This window comes from Mustela nigripes, chromosome 16, assembly GCF_022355385.1.
Source record: "Mustela nigripes isolate SB6536 chromosome 16, MUSNIG.SB6536, whole genome shotgun sequence".
NCBI classification, from domain to species: Eukaryota; Metazoa; Chordata; class Mammalia; order Carnivora; family Mustelidae; genus Mustela; species Mustela nigripes.
Window position 1 is genome coordinate 58,679,299 of NC_081572.1, and position 16,310 is coordinate 58,695,608.

Here is a 16,310-nt window from a genome sequence, read left to right on the forward strand (position 1 = left end):
GTTCTCTGGCTGCCGCGAGCCGGGCCCGGGCAGGGTGCTGGACACGCCACTGAGCAAGGAGGGTGCTGCCCCTTTCTTCCAGGAGTTTCCATGCAAAGGAAAGACATGGCTTTGGTGCACAATGGTGTGCGCTCTGAGGGGATGGACGGGGAGGGAACCGTGTGTGGGTCCCCGGGTCCCCTCTCTGGGAAAGCGGGCACAGGCGGTGTCCGGTGCGGATGCCTGTGGAAGCCTCGGACCACTGTCTCTGCTATCCGGCCCTGCCAAGTTAGATTCTGCTGCTTGCCGAGGAGGGGCTGTCAGGCGTTCTTTTGTTTTCCAGAAATCCTATCCTGGTTTCAGAATCAGGGGGAAAGCAGTTTCAGGTTCTGGGCTTTTAAAATGATCCACCCCAGAGGTCCGGGCACTGCCCTGAGAGTGTTCTCGGGGGTGTCACCCCCCTGCTGGACCTGCAGGGGGCCAAGGGGCAGGCTGACCTCCTGGCCTGTTTCCAAAAGAAGGCCCCGCCAGAGGGTGCAGGGGGCGTCCCTGCAGCTGGGCTGGCCGCGTGCTCTGGGGCCAGCAAGCCGGGAGCTTTGTCTGAGCCCTTCCAGCCTCTCCTCCTGGCACCGCCTGGCTCCAGAGAGCGGGGCCTGGAAGTACTCCAGCCCCCGGGCCCTCCCCGTGGCCCTTTCTGTCACCTGCTGTCCCATGCTGGGTATCAGGAGGACTGGGAAGAAGCGGAAAAAGGACAAGAGAGGAGGCTGCTGGGTTTGTGGCTTCCGGCTGGCTTGCCTCCTCCCTGCTTTTACAAAATCACAACAGTGGGCACCTGGTGGCCTCAGTCAGTCGGCTCTGGTCATGGTCCTGGGGTCCTGGGATCGAGCCCCGTATTGGGCTCCCTGTTCAGTGTGGAGTCTGCTTCTCCCTCTCCCACTCCCCCTGCTTGTGTTCCCTCTCTCGCTGTCTGTCAAATAAATAAAATCTTTTTTAAAAAAATCGTAACGATGATTATCTTGTACTGTGCACACACACTCTGTGCCGGGCTCCGTCCCAAGCCCTTCGCCATGGTCGCAGGTGTGTGCAGGGGACCCCAGCTCCGGAGGTGCACGCTCGGGCACCCCCGTCTGGCAGAGGCAGCCGCAGCCTCCCAGAGTTTGTTGCTGTCTGTGTGATCACAGACATGTCTGAAGGCTAGTGGGGTTCCCACTGCTGTCATCTCTCCCCTTCTTCTGAACTTCCCTGTAGAACACGGACCCTGAACCCACCAAAAACACTGCTGGGCCTGGGTTCCCCGAAGCCCCTTCATCCTGTCCCTTTGCTCACTCCCCTGACCGGATACGTCTCTCCCGCTCTGTTCTGAAGTCCCCACACCTTGTTCTGTCTCCCTCCCCACAGGACCCTGCTGGAATCTTTGAGCTGGTGGAGGTGGTCGGCAATGGAACATACGGACAGGTGTACAAGGTGAGCCTCTAATGGGGCCCTCAGTGCGGGGGGAGCAGGCCCTAGTTCTGGGGCTGTGGGAGGGGACGGAGGCTGGGAGAGGTAAGGAGCGTGAATGTGGTGGGGGAGAGAAGCCCAGCATGTGGGGTGTTTTGCTGGGCTGTGCATGGAGTCTCCATGAGTCCTGGGTTCAGCAGGAGGAGGTCTGGAGCTGGGCAGGGTGTGGGCAGGGGCCCAGGAGGGCAGTGGCACGTGTGTGTGTGTGTGGCTATGCGTGTGTGTCGGGCGGGGCTCACCTGGGAACTCCGAGCAGAGTTCAGGCCACAAGGCAGTTCTGGCTTCTTCCCTCACTGAGGCCCAGCCTTGGCATTGGTGGAGCCCCAGGACCTGTCACAGAGGGGAAGTGGTTTTCTTGAGCTCTGGCTTTCTGCTTCAGGGGCCGTCCCTGTCCCCCACACAAAGCAGCAGTTCCAAGACCGTTGCCTGTCGCTTCAGCTTGGCCCACCCAGCCCGACCACAGGTCGCACTGGGAGGAGGAGGTGGCACATCAGATGTCCCAGGCGGATGCTGTCCACAGAGCTGGAGCCTCTAGGGCATATGCCCGCCTTCTGCCTCTCCTGATGTGACGCTAGGCCTTTCCACCAGTCTGCATCGCAGGGGCATTTCCTGGGTCATCGGTACCACCTTGTGAGCTTTGGGGGAAAGGTGCACCCCCTCCTCCAGTTTCCCATTGCCAGCCTGGTCGTTGCTATGGAAATAGTAGCTGTGTTCTGCTGCTGCTCTGGGCTTGGGGTCTTGAATGACTGCTGAAGACAAGAATGATGGGAGGGGCTGACCGTCCCTCCCCCAGCTCCCTGCTCTTTCCCAGGAAGCCTGGACTCCCCTGTCCCAGGCTGGGATGGCTCCTGGAGGAATGTCAGAGGGATGAGGGGAGAGGAGAGAGAATGGCAGGGACATATTCTAGAAGTTCCTTCCCATTAGCACTAGCGGTGGGGCATCAGCAGGCTGATCCACTTTCTGGGTGTCCACGAGTTCCCTCAAATCCCAGCTTTGTCTTTATTCTTTCCTGCTGGTAATAATAAAAAGCCTTGGAAGGGGGCGATTCTGGGAAAGGCTTCCTGAAAGCACGAGGCTGTGGGACTGGCATAGAAGCTGCTAGAGAGGCGGAACCCCTCCCCCAACCACCCCCCCAAGGCGGGGGAGGACCTGTCTCACCCCCTGCTCTTCAAACTGGGTGGCCCGGGACAGAGGTGACTCCCACACGCCTCCCTGAGCTGTTTAGGGGGCAGAGCGGACCCGTCGTTTCAATCCAACTTCGCACTTGGAGTCTGGGCCCCGTAGTTGTTCTGAGGGGCTTCTGCCTGCCTCTGTGACGCACCCATAGATGGAGTGTCTCGTCACCACGGGGACACTTTCTAAGACCAAAAACAGCCAGAAGGCACAGCCTGTCCCAGAATCACGTGTCCCCAGACATAGACTCAGAGCCTCCGCGTTCGGCTCTCTGCCCCACAGGGTCGGCATGTCAAGACTGGGCAGCTGGCTGCCATCAAGGTCATGGACGTCACGGAGGTAGGGAGCGACGGGGGTGGGGGACAGGCAGGGACACCGAGGTGGGCAAGGGGGTGGGCTTGGGTTCAGCCATCCTGTCCTCCCAGGACGAGGAGGAGGAGATCAAACAGGAGATCAACATGCTGAAGAAGTACTCGCACCACCGCAACATTGCCACCTACTACGGGGCCTTCATCAAGAAGAGCCCGCCCGGGAACGACGACCAGCTCTGGGTGAGCCGGCCCTCTGCAGCCCTCCCTGCCTCCAGGCCCAGCCGCACACCAGCGCAGGCCCCCAGCCCTCTTCCCATGCACATGGCCTCCCTGCCCCCCTGCCTCTCTATACACACGCTGCAGCCTCTTGCCAGCCTCTCCAGGGTCCTGGGGTTCGCCTGCATCCTCCCTGAACAGGGGCTGGGGCAGGAGGTGAGTCCGTCTGTCCTGCTTCCTTGCCCAGCTCCATGGGGATCCACAGCCCCAAAAACTGCGTGGAGGCCGAGGTCGGACCCTCCTGGAGAGCACAAGCCCTTCTGGATGATTCCTTCATCCAGAGCTTGCTGTGGCTCCTTTGGGCCTCCCCCAGATTCTCTCCCGAGAGTCACTGCCCTCCCGGCCAGGCCCGCCATTCCCCGGCCTTGCCCTTCCTGCTCCGCAGCCCAGCACCCAGGGAGCGCGCCAGAGACCGTGGCTGCGGGCCCAGGGCTCAGCAGGGGCTCCCCCCCACCGCCAGCCACAGACATGTGCTTCCCAAGCACCTCCTGTGCACTCTGCACACGGGTGTGCGTCATGGTCCCCGTAGGCCCTACCCGGGGTGCCCCCTGCTGGACGTACTGCACCCCCCCCCATCCTGGGCCTGTGTGGGGGAGGGGCCCAGAAGCGGGACCACAGATTACTGTCGCTGCATTTGCACGTGTACACGTCCCCAGCGGCCTTTTTCTGCATGGGCTGTGTGGAGGAACACGGCGACCGGCCTCCAGATCCCCAGGGTGCAGGCGGCCTGGCCTCCGCGGCCCGTGCAGGGGTGTCCCCAGGACCCCTCCTGCAGCTTGCTGGCCTGCCCTGCCTGCTGCTACTTCTCCAGCAGGCCTGGAGAACCGTTCTTATTCCCTGCCATGCCTCTGGGCTGGCCATGAAGGCCAGGCAGCCGGTGTCTGGGGCTCTGTGGACCCTACAGTCTGTGATAGCTGCTCACAGTGGCCTCTGGGCCCCAAAACAGCCACGGGCAGTGTGCATGTGAATGGGGACAGGAGTGTGACTGGGTCCCATTAGCCTTGACTTAGGACATTCCAACTCCCAATTTTATAGGATTCTTAGTTTGATTTTTTCCAACTGTTTAGAAATGTGAAAACCAGTCTTGGCTGGCAGGCCAAAGTTTGCCAGCCCGCGCTCCGGGGCTGCCCCTGTGGTTTTGGGCTGGGGGTCCCCGCAGGATCCAGACGAAAGCCTAGGGCAGTCCCCGAGGAAAACGCACACAGTCACTTCTTTCTGTCTAGTTTTTGGGGTTCCTCGGGCTCCTGCTTGGGGCCTGGACCGCCTCCCTCAGCCCCACATGCATGGCCTTCTCATCTCCCTGGCTCACCCCACTTGTGGCCCCGAGGCCTCTGGCCCTCCTGCAGGGGTCGGGGATGGGGGCATGGAGGCCCTTCCTGATGGATGCTCTTCCCCGGCCTGGTGCCGCAGCTGGTGATGGAGTTCTGCGGCGCAGGCTCCGTGACGGACCTGGTAAAGAACACGAAGGGGAACGCCCTGAAGGAAGACTGCATCGCCTACATCTGCCGGGAGATCCTGCGGGTGAGCACCCGGGGCCCCGGCGGTCGGGGCAGGGACACCCAGCCCACCCTGCAGAACCCTCCAGCAGCAGGGGGCACAGCCTCCTGGCACTGTCCCTGCCACCTTGCAACTGCTGGGCCTTCTCCAGGGGCCCCTCCTCTGAGGACGCTCCCGGGTCACGTGGGGGCTGCCCCTTCAGCCCAGCCCTCTGTGCCCCTCTCCTCCGGTGGCCGTACCCTCTGACGCCGGGGTTGAGCTCCCCCTCCCTCCCGCCCCAGGGTCTGGCCCATCTCCACGCTCACAAGGTGATCCATCGGGACATCAAGGGGCAGAACGTGCTGCTGACAGAGAATGCCGAGGTCAAGCTAGGTATGGCAGTTCATTCCCGGTGGGTGGCGGGTGGGGCACTCTGACCTCCAGGTCTTGCTCTGGGCCTGTCCTGTCTCCTCCCCTGTGAGGCCCTTCCCCCTGCTGGGAATTGGTGCAGAAGTGTCCCCTGCCCCCACCCGGACATCTGCATCCCAGGTGCTGTGCAGGTCCCTCACGGGAGATGGGATGCTTTGGCCCCTCCTGCCTGGCCCTTGGCCCTTTCACAATGGTTGTCCCCCCAGATGCAAGAACATTAGGTCAGGCTCCTCAGGATGTGGACGGGGTAGCGGAGGTGTCCAGGAATGTCTGGGTGGGCAAGGGCTTCCGCTGCCTCTGGGGCATGCACCTGCCAGCGCCAAGACCCCCAGGACGAACCCCGCCCTGTGTCTTCCCAGTGGATTTCGGGGTGAGTGCCCAGCTGGACCGCACCGTGGGCAGGCGGAACACTTTCATCGGGACCCCCTACTGGATGGCCCCAGAGGTCATCGCCTGTGACGAGAACCCCGACGCCACCTACGATTACCGGGTATGGAGCAGGGGGCGGGCTGCACAGAGGCAGCCAATGGTGGGATGGGGATGGGGTGGCGGGCAGACTGAAGATGGGGGCAGAGGCTCAGACAGCCCGGGTGTCACGGTGAAGGTGCGGTGCTGTGCCTGTGGTGAGGGGTGGGGTCAGCTGGAGCCCAGGAAGTGGCCCTGACAAGGCCGGGATGGTGGGCACAGAGGGCCATCAGGAACATGCTCCTGTTCCTCCTTCCCTCTGCAGAGTGACATTTGGTCTCTAGGAATCACAGCCATCGAGATGGCAGAGGGGGCCCCCCGTAAGTGTGGACCCAGGAGTGGAGGGAGCCCTAGAGGGCTGTGGGGGGGTCACGGAGGTCGTGGTGGGAGGGACTGCTTGGGGATCTGAGCAGGGCTGCGAGAGGGACTCATGGTGTGTCCCCCCCCCATGTGCCAGCTCTGTGCGACATGCACCCCATGCGAGCCCTCTTCCTCATCCCACGGAACCCACCCCCCAGACTCAAGTCCAAGAAATGGTAGGTCCCTGGACCAGGCCCCCCTGCCTTCACCCCTATGCCCGGTGAGGGTCTGCACCACAGAGGGCTGGGGGCCGGACCAGGCTTGGGATGTGGAGAAGACCCGAGGGAAACCGAGATGGCTTTTGGATGGAGGATCTCTCTCTCTGGCCTGTGACCTGCCCCCCGCTTCCGGGGGGCCCCTCCCAGCGTGAGCCCCCTTACCTTCCAGGTCTAAGAAGTTCACCGACTTCATCGACACATGTCTTATCAAGACGTACCTGAGCCGCCCGCCTACAGAGCAGCTGCTCAAGTTCCCCTTCATCCGCGACCAGCCCACTGAACGCCAGGTCCGCATCCAGCTCAAGGACCACATAGACCGCTCCCGGAAGAAGCGAGGGGAGAAGGGTAGGCCGGCCGGCCGGTGGGGAGGCCCTCCTAAGCCGCCCCACCCCAACTCCCCCTGGAGCCCAGTCCTGCCACGCCCAGGAGCCCTGTGCACCCCCTCACGGCCTGTGCTGCTCACCCCTGCGGAAGGTTCCTTAGCCGGGGGTGGGGTCTGGGGCGCCAGGCCAAGGAACAGCAGTGGCCTCCCCCTGCAGAGGAGACCGAGTATGAGTACAGCGGCAGCGAGGAGGAGGACGACAGCCACGGAGAGGAAGGCGAGCCCAGGTGGGCCCCAGCCCCGGCTGAGGGGGGGGCAGCCGTACTTGTGGGTGTGGGGGGGCCCCGGTCTGGGGTCGGGGACAGAGAACCTGGCCTGGATGTTGGAGGAGTGGGGGGACTGAGAGAGGGGGACAAGGATTGTGGGGGTGGGGGCGGCGGTGGAGTCTCCCCAACCCCCCACCCCGTGCATGCCCTGACCCCCCCACCCCCCAGCTCCATCATGAATGTGCCCGGGGAGTCCACGCTGCGCCGGGAATTCCTGCGGCTGCAGCAGGAGAACAAGAGCAACTCGGAGGCCGTGAAGCAGCAGTTGCAGCAGCAGCAGCTCCAGCAGCAGCGCGACCCTGAGGCACACATCCAGCACCTGCTGCACCAGCGCCAGCGCCGCATCGAGGAGCAGAAGGAGGAGCGGCGGCGCGTGGAGGAGGTGCGGGTGGGTGGGTGGGGGTGCCCTGCCGGCCAGCGGGTGGGGGAGGCCCCGGCCTCACAGGGGGCGCCTTCTGCATGGACAGGCCAGTCCCCATTGTCCCTGCGTGCCCTCCAGTGCCCTGGGCTTCTGGCGCAGCAGCTTTCAGTTCTGATCTGGAAATCCCTTCCCGAGATCCTCCTTTGTTTTCGGTTGTTTGGCTTAGATTTGCTAGAAAACACTTATTGCGGTGGGTGGGAGAAAGACCTCTGAGTTAATAGAAGGGCGCATTTAAAAAAAAATTTTTTTTAAGATTTTTTAAAAAGATTTTATTTATTTATTTATTTAGCAGAGAGAGAAAGATCACAAGTATGCAGAGAATGGGGGGAAGCATGCTCCCCGCCGAGCAGAGAGCCCGATGCAGGGCTCGATGCAGGGCTGGATCCCAGAACCCTGAGATCATGACCTGAGCCAAAGGCAGAGGCTTTAACCCATTGAGCCACCGAGGCGCCCCCTAGAGAGGCGCATTTAAGTGGCGGCGTATTTTAGATCGGTTTAGAAAGCAGGCATCCGTAAGCACTCGTGCTCAGATGCCTTTATTCTGCGGAGGGACGGGCTGAGGAAGACGGTGTGAACACGGCCTCAGCGTCGGCATTTCTGTCGAAATGGTGATGTGACCTCCAAGTTCGCGGAGAGCCAGACTTAAGAAAACCGTCTAAGTCGCAGGCGATACCGGTCGGCTGCCCCCCAAAACCGCCCCTTAGCTAAGGACTGGCAGGAGCCGGCCTCGGGGTAGGGGGCGCACGTTCCCGGCAGCCGACGCACAGGCTGGGGCCAGGCAGGGCACAGGGAGCTCCGGGGCTGGAGGGACCTCTCGGGAGGCCTCCTCTCTAGTGTGGACACAAGGGGCCACCCCGGCTGCCGGGCCTGGACCTGGTGCTTCTGCGTGGGTACCTGCCGCCCTCTTGTGGCCAGAGGCTGTCCCTGCGGCCCACTATGTGCCGCTGGCAGCCAGGTGAGGAGCCAGGGTCTGGGCGTCTAGCTCCTGGGCACCTGGCTGCCGTTGCGTGGCTGGCTTCGTGCACGAGTGGACAGGGAAAGCGTCATCCACGGTGGCCCCTAGGGGCGTCAGTCGCCCAGCGCCGCAGCCCAAGCCCCAGGGAGAAGGCCTCCCTGCACTGTCGGGCAGGGTTCCCCTTCCTGGCAGGCGCCAGAAGCAGGCTGGGTGTCCAGCGCAGGCCTGAAGAGCGCCTCTTCCCGCCCATAGCAACAGCGGCGGGAGCGGGAGCAGCGGAAGCTGCAGGAGAAGGAGCAGCAGCGGCTGGAGGACATGCAGGCCCTGCGGCGGGAGGAGGAGCGGCGGCAGGCGGAGCGCGAGCAGGTACAGCGCCCCCAGCGCACACCAGACTCACCCCTTCCCTGCCCGCCTCCCCTCTGCTCCTGCCGCCTGCCTCCCCTGCACCACAATGCCCTGCCCCGTCTTTCCTGTCCCCTAGATTCCTGTCTTTTCCAGCTTCACTCTCTCTCTGTTTTCTCCCACCCTTCAACCCCCACCCTGGCTCCTGCCTTCCTCCTGTCTCTGCGCCTTCATTCCCCATCTCTGCCTCGTCCTTGACACCTCACCCCTGCGCCTGCGCTCCGCCCCTCACGGGCCCTCCACCCCGGCTTCCTCCTCATCGCCCACCCTCCTGGGGCTCATGCCCCCCCATCTGTCTCTCTCCGGACGCTGCCCGCTCTCCTCATCCTCACCCCACCGATCCCGTCCTCGTATGCCGCCGCCCCCCGCCTCTCCCCCTTGCCCTTTGCTCCCCCCCGCCCCCCCAGGAGTATATCCGTCACAGGCTAGAGGAGGAGCAGCGACAGCTCGAGATCCTCCAGCAACAGCTGCTCCAGGAACAGGCCCTGCTGCTGGTAACGGGGTCCCCGGCTTCCTCTGGGAAGCAGCGGCTGCGGAGCCTCTGTGCTGGAGTGGGATGGGGACACCGCAGGGCAGGGGGTCCGGCCCGGCGCCGGGGGAAGACCCCGCGTCTCGGTTGGCCAGAGAGAGGGCCTGCCTGCCTCGGCCCAGGCCGCGCTGCTGAGCCGCTCTCCCTCCCCTCGGGCCCAGGAGTACAAGCGGAAGCAGCTGGAGGAGCAGCGGCAGTCGGAGCGGCTCCAGCGGCAGCTGCAGCAGGAGCACGCCTACCTCAAGTCCCTCCAGCAGCAGCAGCAGCAGGGCCTGCCCGCGGACAGGAAGCCGCTCTATCACTACGGCCGCGGCGTCGCTGCCGCCGACAAGCCGGCTTGGGCCCGGGAGGTACGGGCCACAGCGCCCTGGCAGGCTTGGGGAACAGGGAGCTCGGCACCGGGTGAGGGACGGGGGCAGAGGGCCTGTGCTCCAAGGACTGGGAAGCGAAGCCGGCATCCCCAGGGCCTCCTTTCGCGCCACAGGTGGAGGAGAGAACGAGGATGAACAAGCAGCAGAACTCCCCCTTGGCCAAGACCAAGCCAGGCAGCACGGGGCCCGAGACCCCCCTCCCCCAGGCCGCCCCTGGGCCCCCAGGCCCCCTTTCCCAAACCCCTCCTATGCAGAGGCCGGTGGAGCCCCAGGAGGGACCGCACAAGGTGAGCCTTGCCCCAGTCTGTGTTCATGCGCACATATGGGTGCCTCCCTCTGCACAGCTGTGGCACCCACACATGCAAACACACACGTGCATGTACAAACAGGCACACGTGCACATACAAGCACATGTGTGCACGCACACAAACACGTGTGCGCACACATGCACACTCTCAGCCAGGGGTCACAGATCTCGGGGTACAGGGGCAAAGACAGCCACCTGCCTGCCTCTGCATGAGTCTGGCCCTGTTCCCTGTTCTTGGGCTTCCACAGCCCCTCTCCTCCAGTGGACACTTGGAAGCCAGAGGCTCTCCTCACAGCTTCCTCCCAGCCCAGGCCCTGCTCCCGGGTGGGGATGCGCCACAGAGCGGGCAGCCCACCCTCCCTGGTCTTTCCCTGCAGAGCCTGGTGGCGCACCGGGTCCCACTGAAGCCATATGCAGCGCCTGTACCCCGATCCCAGTCCCTGCAGGACCAACCCACCCGAAACCTGGCTGCCTTCCCAGCCGCCCATGAGCCCGACCCTGCCATCCCCACGCCCAGTGCCACGCCCAGCGCCCGAGGAGCCGTCATCCGCCAGAACTCAGATCCCACCTCCGAAGGGCCTGGCCCCAGCCCGAGCCCCCCAGCCTGGGTCCGGCCGGATTCTGAGGCCCCACCCAAGGTAAGGGCCGTGCCACTGGACAGGAAAGAGGAGAAATGGGAAGGAAAAGGAGGAACTCTGGGGAGCAGGCCCGGTGGAAACGGGGTTCAGGGCTGGAAGGGAAGAGAAAGGCCATGCGCCCGCCCTGGACCCTGTCCTGCGAGCCTCCAGGCCGGAGCAGGCAACCTGCCTGCTCTGGGACCACGTCCCTGCTCCTAGGGCTGAGTGAGGGACCCGAAGCACGCCCGTGGCATTCGGGGAGCTGCAGGGGCAGACTTGCGGGGCTGGAGTCCCAGTTTCACGACTGTGGAAGATCCGTGAGCGTCCCTGACCTCGGCTGGCGGGTCCCTGAAAGCCAGGGAGAACACCGGCCAAGTGGAGGATGCACTGCACTCACCACCCCCCACCCCGGTCCCCTGCAGGTGCCTCAGAGGACCTCCTCCATCGCTGCTGCCCTCAACACCAGTGGGGCCGGAGGGACCCGGCCCGCTCAGGCTGTCCGCGCCAGGTAGCCCCCGGGGGAGGATGCATGGTGGCCCTGGGGCGAGGGGCTGGGGGGGCACGGGGGAGGTTGCCAGGTCACCCGCTCAGGGGTGGGCCAGCCCCACCCCAGTCACCTCAGCACCCCCTGCCCCGCCCCCCGGGCACCCCTGTGCTCCCTCCACAGACCTCGCAGCAACTCCGCCTGGCAAATCTATCTGCAAAGGCGGGCAGAGCGGGGCACCCCCAAGCCTCCAGGGCCCCCTGCTCAGCCCCCTGGCCCGCCCAACGCCTGTAGGTAATGGAGTTGCCCCCCCCAAGTCTCACCCTCACTGCGGCCACGGGCTGCCCCCTGGTGGTGGCTCTCTGCACTGCGGCGCTACGCTGGAGTCCTGGGCAGGGCTCCCTGACCGGCCTCTGCCCTCCCACAGCAACCCCGACCTCAGGAGGAGCGACCCTGGCTGGGAGCGACCGGAAGGTGCCCTTCTGTCTCACGGGCACCTCCCACAGGCCGGCTCGCTGGAGCGGAACCGCGTGGGAGGTATGGCCTGGCCCAGCTCTGGGGCCCACCCGGACACTGTGGGGGGACCCTACCTCGGGCCCAGTTGGCTGTGAGTCACTGAGGGTGAGCAGGGGTCTGTGACCTCCCTTCTCCTGCCCTGCCCTGTGCAGCCTCCTCCAAACTGGACAGCTCCCCCGTGCTCTCCCCCGGGAACAAAGCCAAGCCCGAGGACCACCGCTCCCGGCCAGGCCGGCCAGCAGTAAGTCCTGGGCAGCGGCCACAGACCCGCCTGCTTGTGGGGGGGGGGGGCTTGGGGCCTCAGGGCCCCCAGGAGCCCCGGGCTGGGCCCTCTGCCACCTGGTGCCAAGGGACTATGGGCCGCGCTTCTCGGCTACTGATCTCTCTCCACCTCTCTCTGCTCCTCCCGCTGCCCTGCGGCCCCCGCGGCCCCACCCAGAGCTATAAGCGTGCCATCGGTGAGGTCAGTGATGAGGCCTGCTTGGGAGCCCCTGTGCCTGCCCCTTCTCTGGCTTTCTTCTTACCCCCCCCCCCCCCCCCCCCCCCCCCCCCCCTCTCCGGCTTTCTTCTTACCCGCCCCCCCCCTCCCCCCCCCCCTTCCTTATGGGTCCCTCCTCCCCCCACCCCTGCAGGATTTCGTGCTGTTGAAAGAGCGAGCCCTAGACGAGGCCCCGCGGCCTCCCAAGAAGGCCATGGACTACTCATCCTCCAGTGAGGAGGTCGAAAGCAGTGAAGATGAGGAGGAAAGCAACGGCGAGCCCTCCGAGGGGAGCAGAGATACCCCCGGGGCCCGGTATGGGGGCACCCTGGGGGAAGGCAGGCTCCCCATCTCCTAGATTGGGGGATCCTGGGTTTTCCGGTCTCTGGAGAAGGGGATCTGGGCTGGTGTACCCACTTGTCTCCCACTGCTCTGTCAGTGGAGGGCGGGCCTCCCCCAGGTGCCAGCACCCCCAACCCCCACGGGGCAGTGTCCACTGGAGGGGAGGGCGCTGGCCCTCCATCCCTGGCGGGCTCCTCGCAGCAGGCTGGAGCTGGGGGCTGACGGCCATCCTGTCTCCCACGGCAGCGACGGAGACACCGACAGTGTCAGCACCATGGTGGTCCACGACGTGGAGGAGATGGCCGGGACCCAGACCCCCTATGGGGGCGGCACCATGGTGGTCCAGCGCGTGAGTGGTCCCCCTTCTTCCCTGCTCCTGCAGTGCCCCCTGCCTCCGGCCCGGCACTGGCTCCCTTCCCTCTGTTCCTTAGACCCCCGAGGAGGAGCGCGGCCTGCTACACGCGGACAGCAATGGCTACACCAACCTTCCCGACGTTGTCCAGCCCAGCCACTCGCCCACGGAGAGTGGCAAAGGCCAAAGCCCCCCCTCGAAGGACGGAGGCAGCGATGTAAGTGGGCAGATGTAGCCCCGGGGCGTGGGGCTGTGGGCAGGGGTGTGGGGTCCGGGTCTTGAGCGTTTGCCTGACCGCTGCCCCACCCCCACAGTACCAGTCTCGTGGGCTGGTAAAGGCCCCTGGCAAGAGCTCATTCACCATGTTTGTGGACCTAGGGGTCTACCAGCCCGGAGGCAGTGGGGACACCATCCCCATCACAGGTGAGGATGGGAGGAGATGTGGCTTGAGGCCAGGGGGAGGGCACAGGCTGGGCACTGGTGGTGTGGCTTTCCTGAGCTGCTGGGCCTGCACTTGGGCCTGAGCGCCTGCCGGGGACAGAGGCAGCTGGGGAGCCTGAGGGATAGGATGGGGATTTTGCTGGGCCTTCTGCCCACTTTCGACTCCTCCCTGCACCTTCTTTCTCCACCCTTCCCCTGTCCTGCTGAGTATGCAGAGGAGCCCCCCACCACCAAATGCAGGGGTGGGTGGGGAGGGTTGGGGGGAGGAGGCTGCAGCCCTCCTCCCCTTTCTCTTCTCTTTCCGGCAGCCCTGGTAGGGGGAGAGGGTGGCCGGCTGGATCAGCTCCAGTACGACGTCCGGAAAGGGTCCGTGGTCAACGTGAACCCCACCAACACCCGTGCCCACAGCGAGACCCCTGAGATTCGGAAGTACAAGAAGCGGTTCAATTCAGAGATCCTCTGTGCGGCCCTTTGGGGTGAGCCGGGGACAGGGGAGAGGGGGGGCGGCGTGCCCCTGTGCTCGCAGCCTGGGAGGACGGGCTGCTGGTGACCCGCTCACCAGCTCCCGTCACAGGTGTCAACCTGCTGGTGGGCACGGAGAACGGCCTGATGCTGCTGGACCGCAGTGGCCAGGGCAAGGTGTACGGGCTCATCGGGCGGCGGCGCTTCCAGCAAATGGACGTGCTAGAAGGTCTCAACCTGCTCATCACCATCTCAGGTGTGCGGGGCGCGGCGCTCTTGGGGCCAGGCGCAGGGACCCCTGTGCTGTCCCATCTGCAGCCTGGGAGGAGGTGGGGCCTCCCCTGACGCTGCCGTGGGGTGTGGCTGACGGCGGTCGGAGTGGGCAGGAGGCCGGTGCTGGACAGCTGGTGAGGGCCTGTGTGTCCGCCCTCAGGGAAAAGGAACAAACTGCGGGTTTATTACCTGTCTTGGCTCCGGAACAAGATTCTGCACAACGACCCGGATGTGGAGAAGAAGCAGGGCTGGACCACCGTGGGGGACATGGAGGGCTGCGGGCACTACCGCGTGGGTGAGGAGGTCACCGCGGGGCGGCCCTGGGGGCCTGGGCGGCATGGCCCGGCGATGGGGCCAGGCACTCAGTGACAGACCTGCGGGACCCAACCCTCCTCTGCCCTGCCCTCAGTGAAATACGAGCGCATTAAGTTCCTGGTCATCGCCCTGAAGAGCTCCGTGGAGGTGTACGCCTGGGCTCCCAAGCCCTACCACAAGTTCATGGCCTTCAAGGTAGCCCCGCCACCGGCCCCCATCCGCCCAGTGGGGCCACAGCGGCCCAGCCGCAGCCCCTGAGCCCCTCTCCCGTCCACAGTCCTTCGCCGACCTCCCTCACCGCCCTCTGCTGGTCGACCTGACCGTCGAAGAGGGTCAGCGGCTCAAGGTCATCTATGGCTCCAGCGCCGGCTTCCATGCGGTGGACGTGGACTCGGGGAACAGCTACGACATCTACATCCCCGTGCACGTAAGCTGGGCGGGGCTTAGTGCGGGGAGCAGTGGGCCCTGGGGGTGCGGGGCGTGGCCTGCAGCAAGCCCGCTCGCCCCCAGATCCAGAGCCAGATCACGCCCCACGCCATTATCTTCCTCCCCGACACCGACGGCATGGAGATGCTGCTCTGCTACGAGGACGAGGGCGTCTACGTGAACACCTATGGGCGGATCATTAAGGACGTGGTGCTGCAGTGGGGAGAGATGCCCACCTCCGTGGGTGAGCGAGGCGCCTGCCCCTGGGCCGCCCCCCGGGCCCTCAGCCACTGCTGCAGCCCACTCACTGGCCCTCCTGCCCTTCTCCCCCAGCCTACATCTGCTCCAACCAGATCATGGGCTGGGGCGAGAAAGCCATTGAGATCCGCTCGGTGGAGACGGGCCACCTGGACGGCGTCTTCATGCACAAACGGGCCCAGAGGCTCAAGTTCCTGTGCGAGCGGAATGACAAGGTGGGAGCCCCTGGTCCTGCCCCTGCCGTCGGACTCGGTGCAGGGGGTGTCGCCGTGGGGTCTTCTGGGGGCCTGCATCACAGTCTCCTTCCCTCCCCCAACCATCACTGGGGCTGCCCTCTTCCCAAGCAGCTCTGCCTCTGGGGGTGGGGGGGCACGCTAAGACTAAATTCTGCAGTTTCCAGCTGTCCCCCTCTCCTGCGGCTCGCAGTTAGTCCCCACCACCCCCCGGCCCCCATCCGTCCTGACCTCTCCTAGCCCGCAGGCGTCCCCATCCTTCCTGACCTCTCCTACCCCACAGGTGTTCTTCGCCTCAGTCCGCTCTGGGGGCAGCAGCCAGGTTTACTTCATGACACTGAACCGGAACTGCATCATGAACTGGTGACGGGACAGCCACCTCCGCAGCCGGACCCCCCCAGGCCGCCCTCCTTTCCCCTCCCTGGGCTTTTGCTTTTGACTGGTTTGATTCACTGGAGCCTGCTGGGAACGTGACCTCTGACCCCTGATGCTTTTGTGATCACGTGACCATCCTGTTTCTTTCCCCCCCCCACCCCACCCCCGTTTGTTCTCTCCCCAAAACTGTGCCTGTCCCAATTCCAGGGAGAGGCACGGCTTCCCCTTATCAGGAATCCAGAGGGCCGAGCCCCACCCCCCTTTTCTCCACTTCCGAGGAGAGTGCTCGGGGCGGGCACCCGTACCCCACTGCTGCTGACCGGGCAGGGCCCTGGGCCCCTTCATTTGCACGTCAGGGGAGCCGGCTCCCCCCCTTGAATGTACCAGACCCTGGGGGGGGGTCACTGGGCCCTAGGTTTCAGGGGGGTCGCCCGCCACTCCAGGGGCAGGGACCATTTCCTCATTTTCTGAAAGCACTTTAATGATTCCCCTCCCCCCAAACCCCAGGGAATGGAGGGGGGACCCCCGCCAGCCAAAACATTTCCCCCTTTCCAACCACTTTTCTTTCTAGCCTCTGTCCTTCCCTGGTGGAGGGAGGGAGTGGGGAGCTCTCGCTCCCCCCTGCACCCCCTTGCTTGCCTCTGTATATAGTGTGAGCAGCAAGTAGCCCTGCCCCGCCCCCCCTCAATGTAGTGGCCTTGGATATCCCGTTTGTTAATAAAGACAATTCAACCAGCTCCTACCATCCAGGGCCCCTGTCTTCTCTCCCAGTCCCGGAAACCAGCCCGGTTAAGCCAGCAGGCCTGGGATGAGCGGGCGGCCCAGGGGCCCTTAGCCCTAGGGCCTTCGGGGCATCTGAGCCCTGCGCCCTCCCCAGGGGAGGCACACGGCTTCCAGGTTCCAGCTGCTTCCAGGGCC

The 16,310-nt window shown here is 64.7% G+C and overlaps 1 protein-coding gene across 10 annotated transcripts in view; it reads left to right on the top strand.

Annotated features, from left to right (window-relative positions):
* Positions 1–16,137, top strand: part of MINK1 (misshapen like kinase 1) — a 42,070-nt gene extending 25,933 nt beyond the window's left edge. The window contains exons 2-34 of one of the 10 annotated variants that reach the window (XM_059380925.1): positions 1,378–1,443; positions 2,935–2,991; positions 3,078–3,203; positions 4,650–4,760; positions 5,018–5,108; positions 5,504–5,634; positions 5,875–5,929; positions 6,067–6,145; positions 6,357–6,532; positions 6,727–6,796; positions 7,004–7,217; positions 8,464–8,577; positions 9,021–9,107; positions 9,304–9,492; positions 9,627–9,800; positions 10,258–10,458; positions 10,860–10,945; positions 11,105–11,215; positions 11,349–11,458; positions 11,590–11,678; positions 11,877–11,900; positions 12,070–12,230; positions 12,504–12,606; positions 12,689–12,826; positions 12,924–13,032; positions 13,359–13,526; positions 13,625–13,768; positions 13,946–14,080; positions 14,195–14,295; positions 14,378–14,527; positions 14,611–14,770; positions 14,860–14,999; positions 15,301–16,137. In XM_059380925.1, the coding sequence (XP_059236908.1) occupies positions 1,378–1,443; positions 2,935–2,991; positions 3,078–3,203; positions 4,650–4,760; positions 5,018–5,108; positions 5,504–5,634; positions 5,875–5,929; positions 6,067–6,145; positions 6,357–6,532; positions 6,727–6,796; positions 7,004–7,217; positions 8,464–8,577; positions 9,021–9,107; positions 9,304–9,492; positions 9,627–9,800; positions 10,258–10,458; positions 10,860–10,945; positions 11,105–11,215; positions 11,349–11,458; positions 11,590–11,678; positions 11,877–11,900; positions 12,070–12,230; positions 12,504–12,606; positions 12,689–12,826; positions 12,924–13,032; positions 13,359–13,526; positions 13,625–13,768; positions 13,946–14,080; positions 14,195–14,295; positions 14,378–14,527; positions 14,611–14,770; positions 14,860–14,999; positions 15,301–15,384 (3,954 nt within the window). In that variant the 3' untranslated portion in view covers positions 15,385–16,137. Of the gene's footprint in view, positions 1–1,377; positions 1,444–2,934; positions 2,992–3,077; positions 3,204–4,649; positions 4,761–5,017; positions 5,109–5,503; positions 5,635–5,874; positions 5,930–6,066; positions 6,146–6,356; positions 6,533–6,726; positions 6,797–7,003; positions 7,218–8,463; positions 8,578–9,020; positions 9,108–9,303; positions 9,493–9,626; positions 9,801–10,197; positions 10,459–10,859; positions 10,946–11,104; positions 11,216–11,348; positions 11,459–11,589; positions 11,679–11,876; positions 11,901–12,069; positions 12,231–12,503; positions 12,607–12,688; positions 12,827–12,923; positions 13,033–13,358; positions 13,527–13,624; positions 13,769–13,945; positions 14,081–14,194; positions 14,296–14,377; positions 14,528–14,610; positions 14,771–14,859; positions 15,000–15,300 lie in introns of all 10 variants that reach the window. The other 9 variants (XM_059380923.1, XM_059380930.1, XM_059380924.1 and 6 more) reach the window with 9 other exon arrangements.
* Positions 16,138–16,310: the final 173 nt, after the last annotated feature.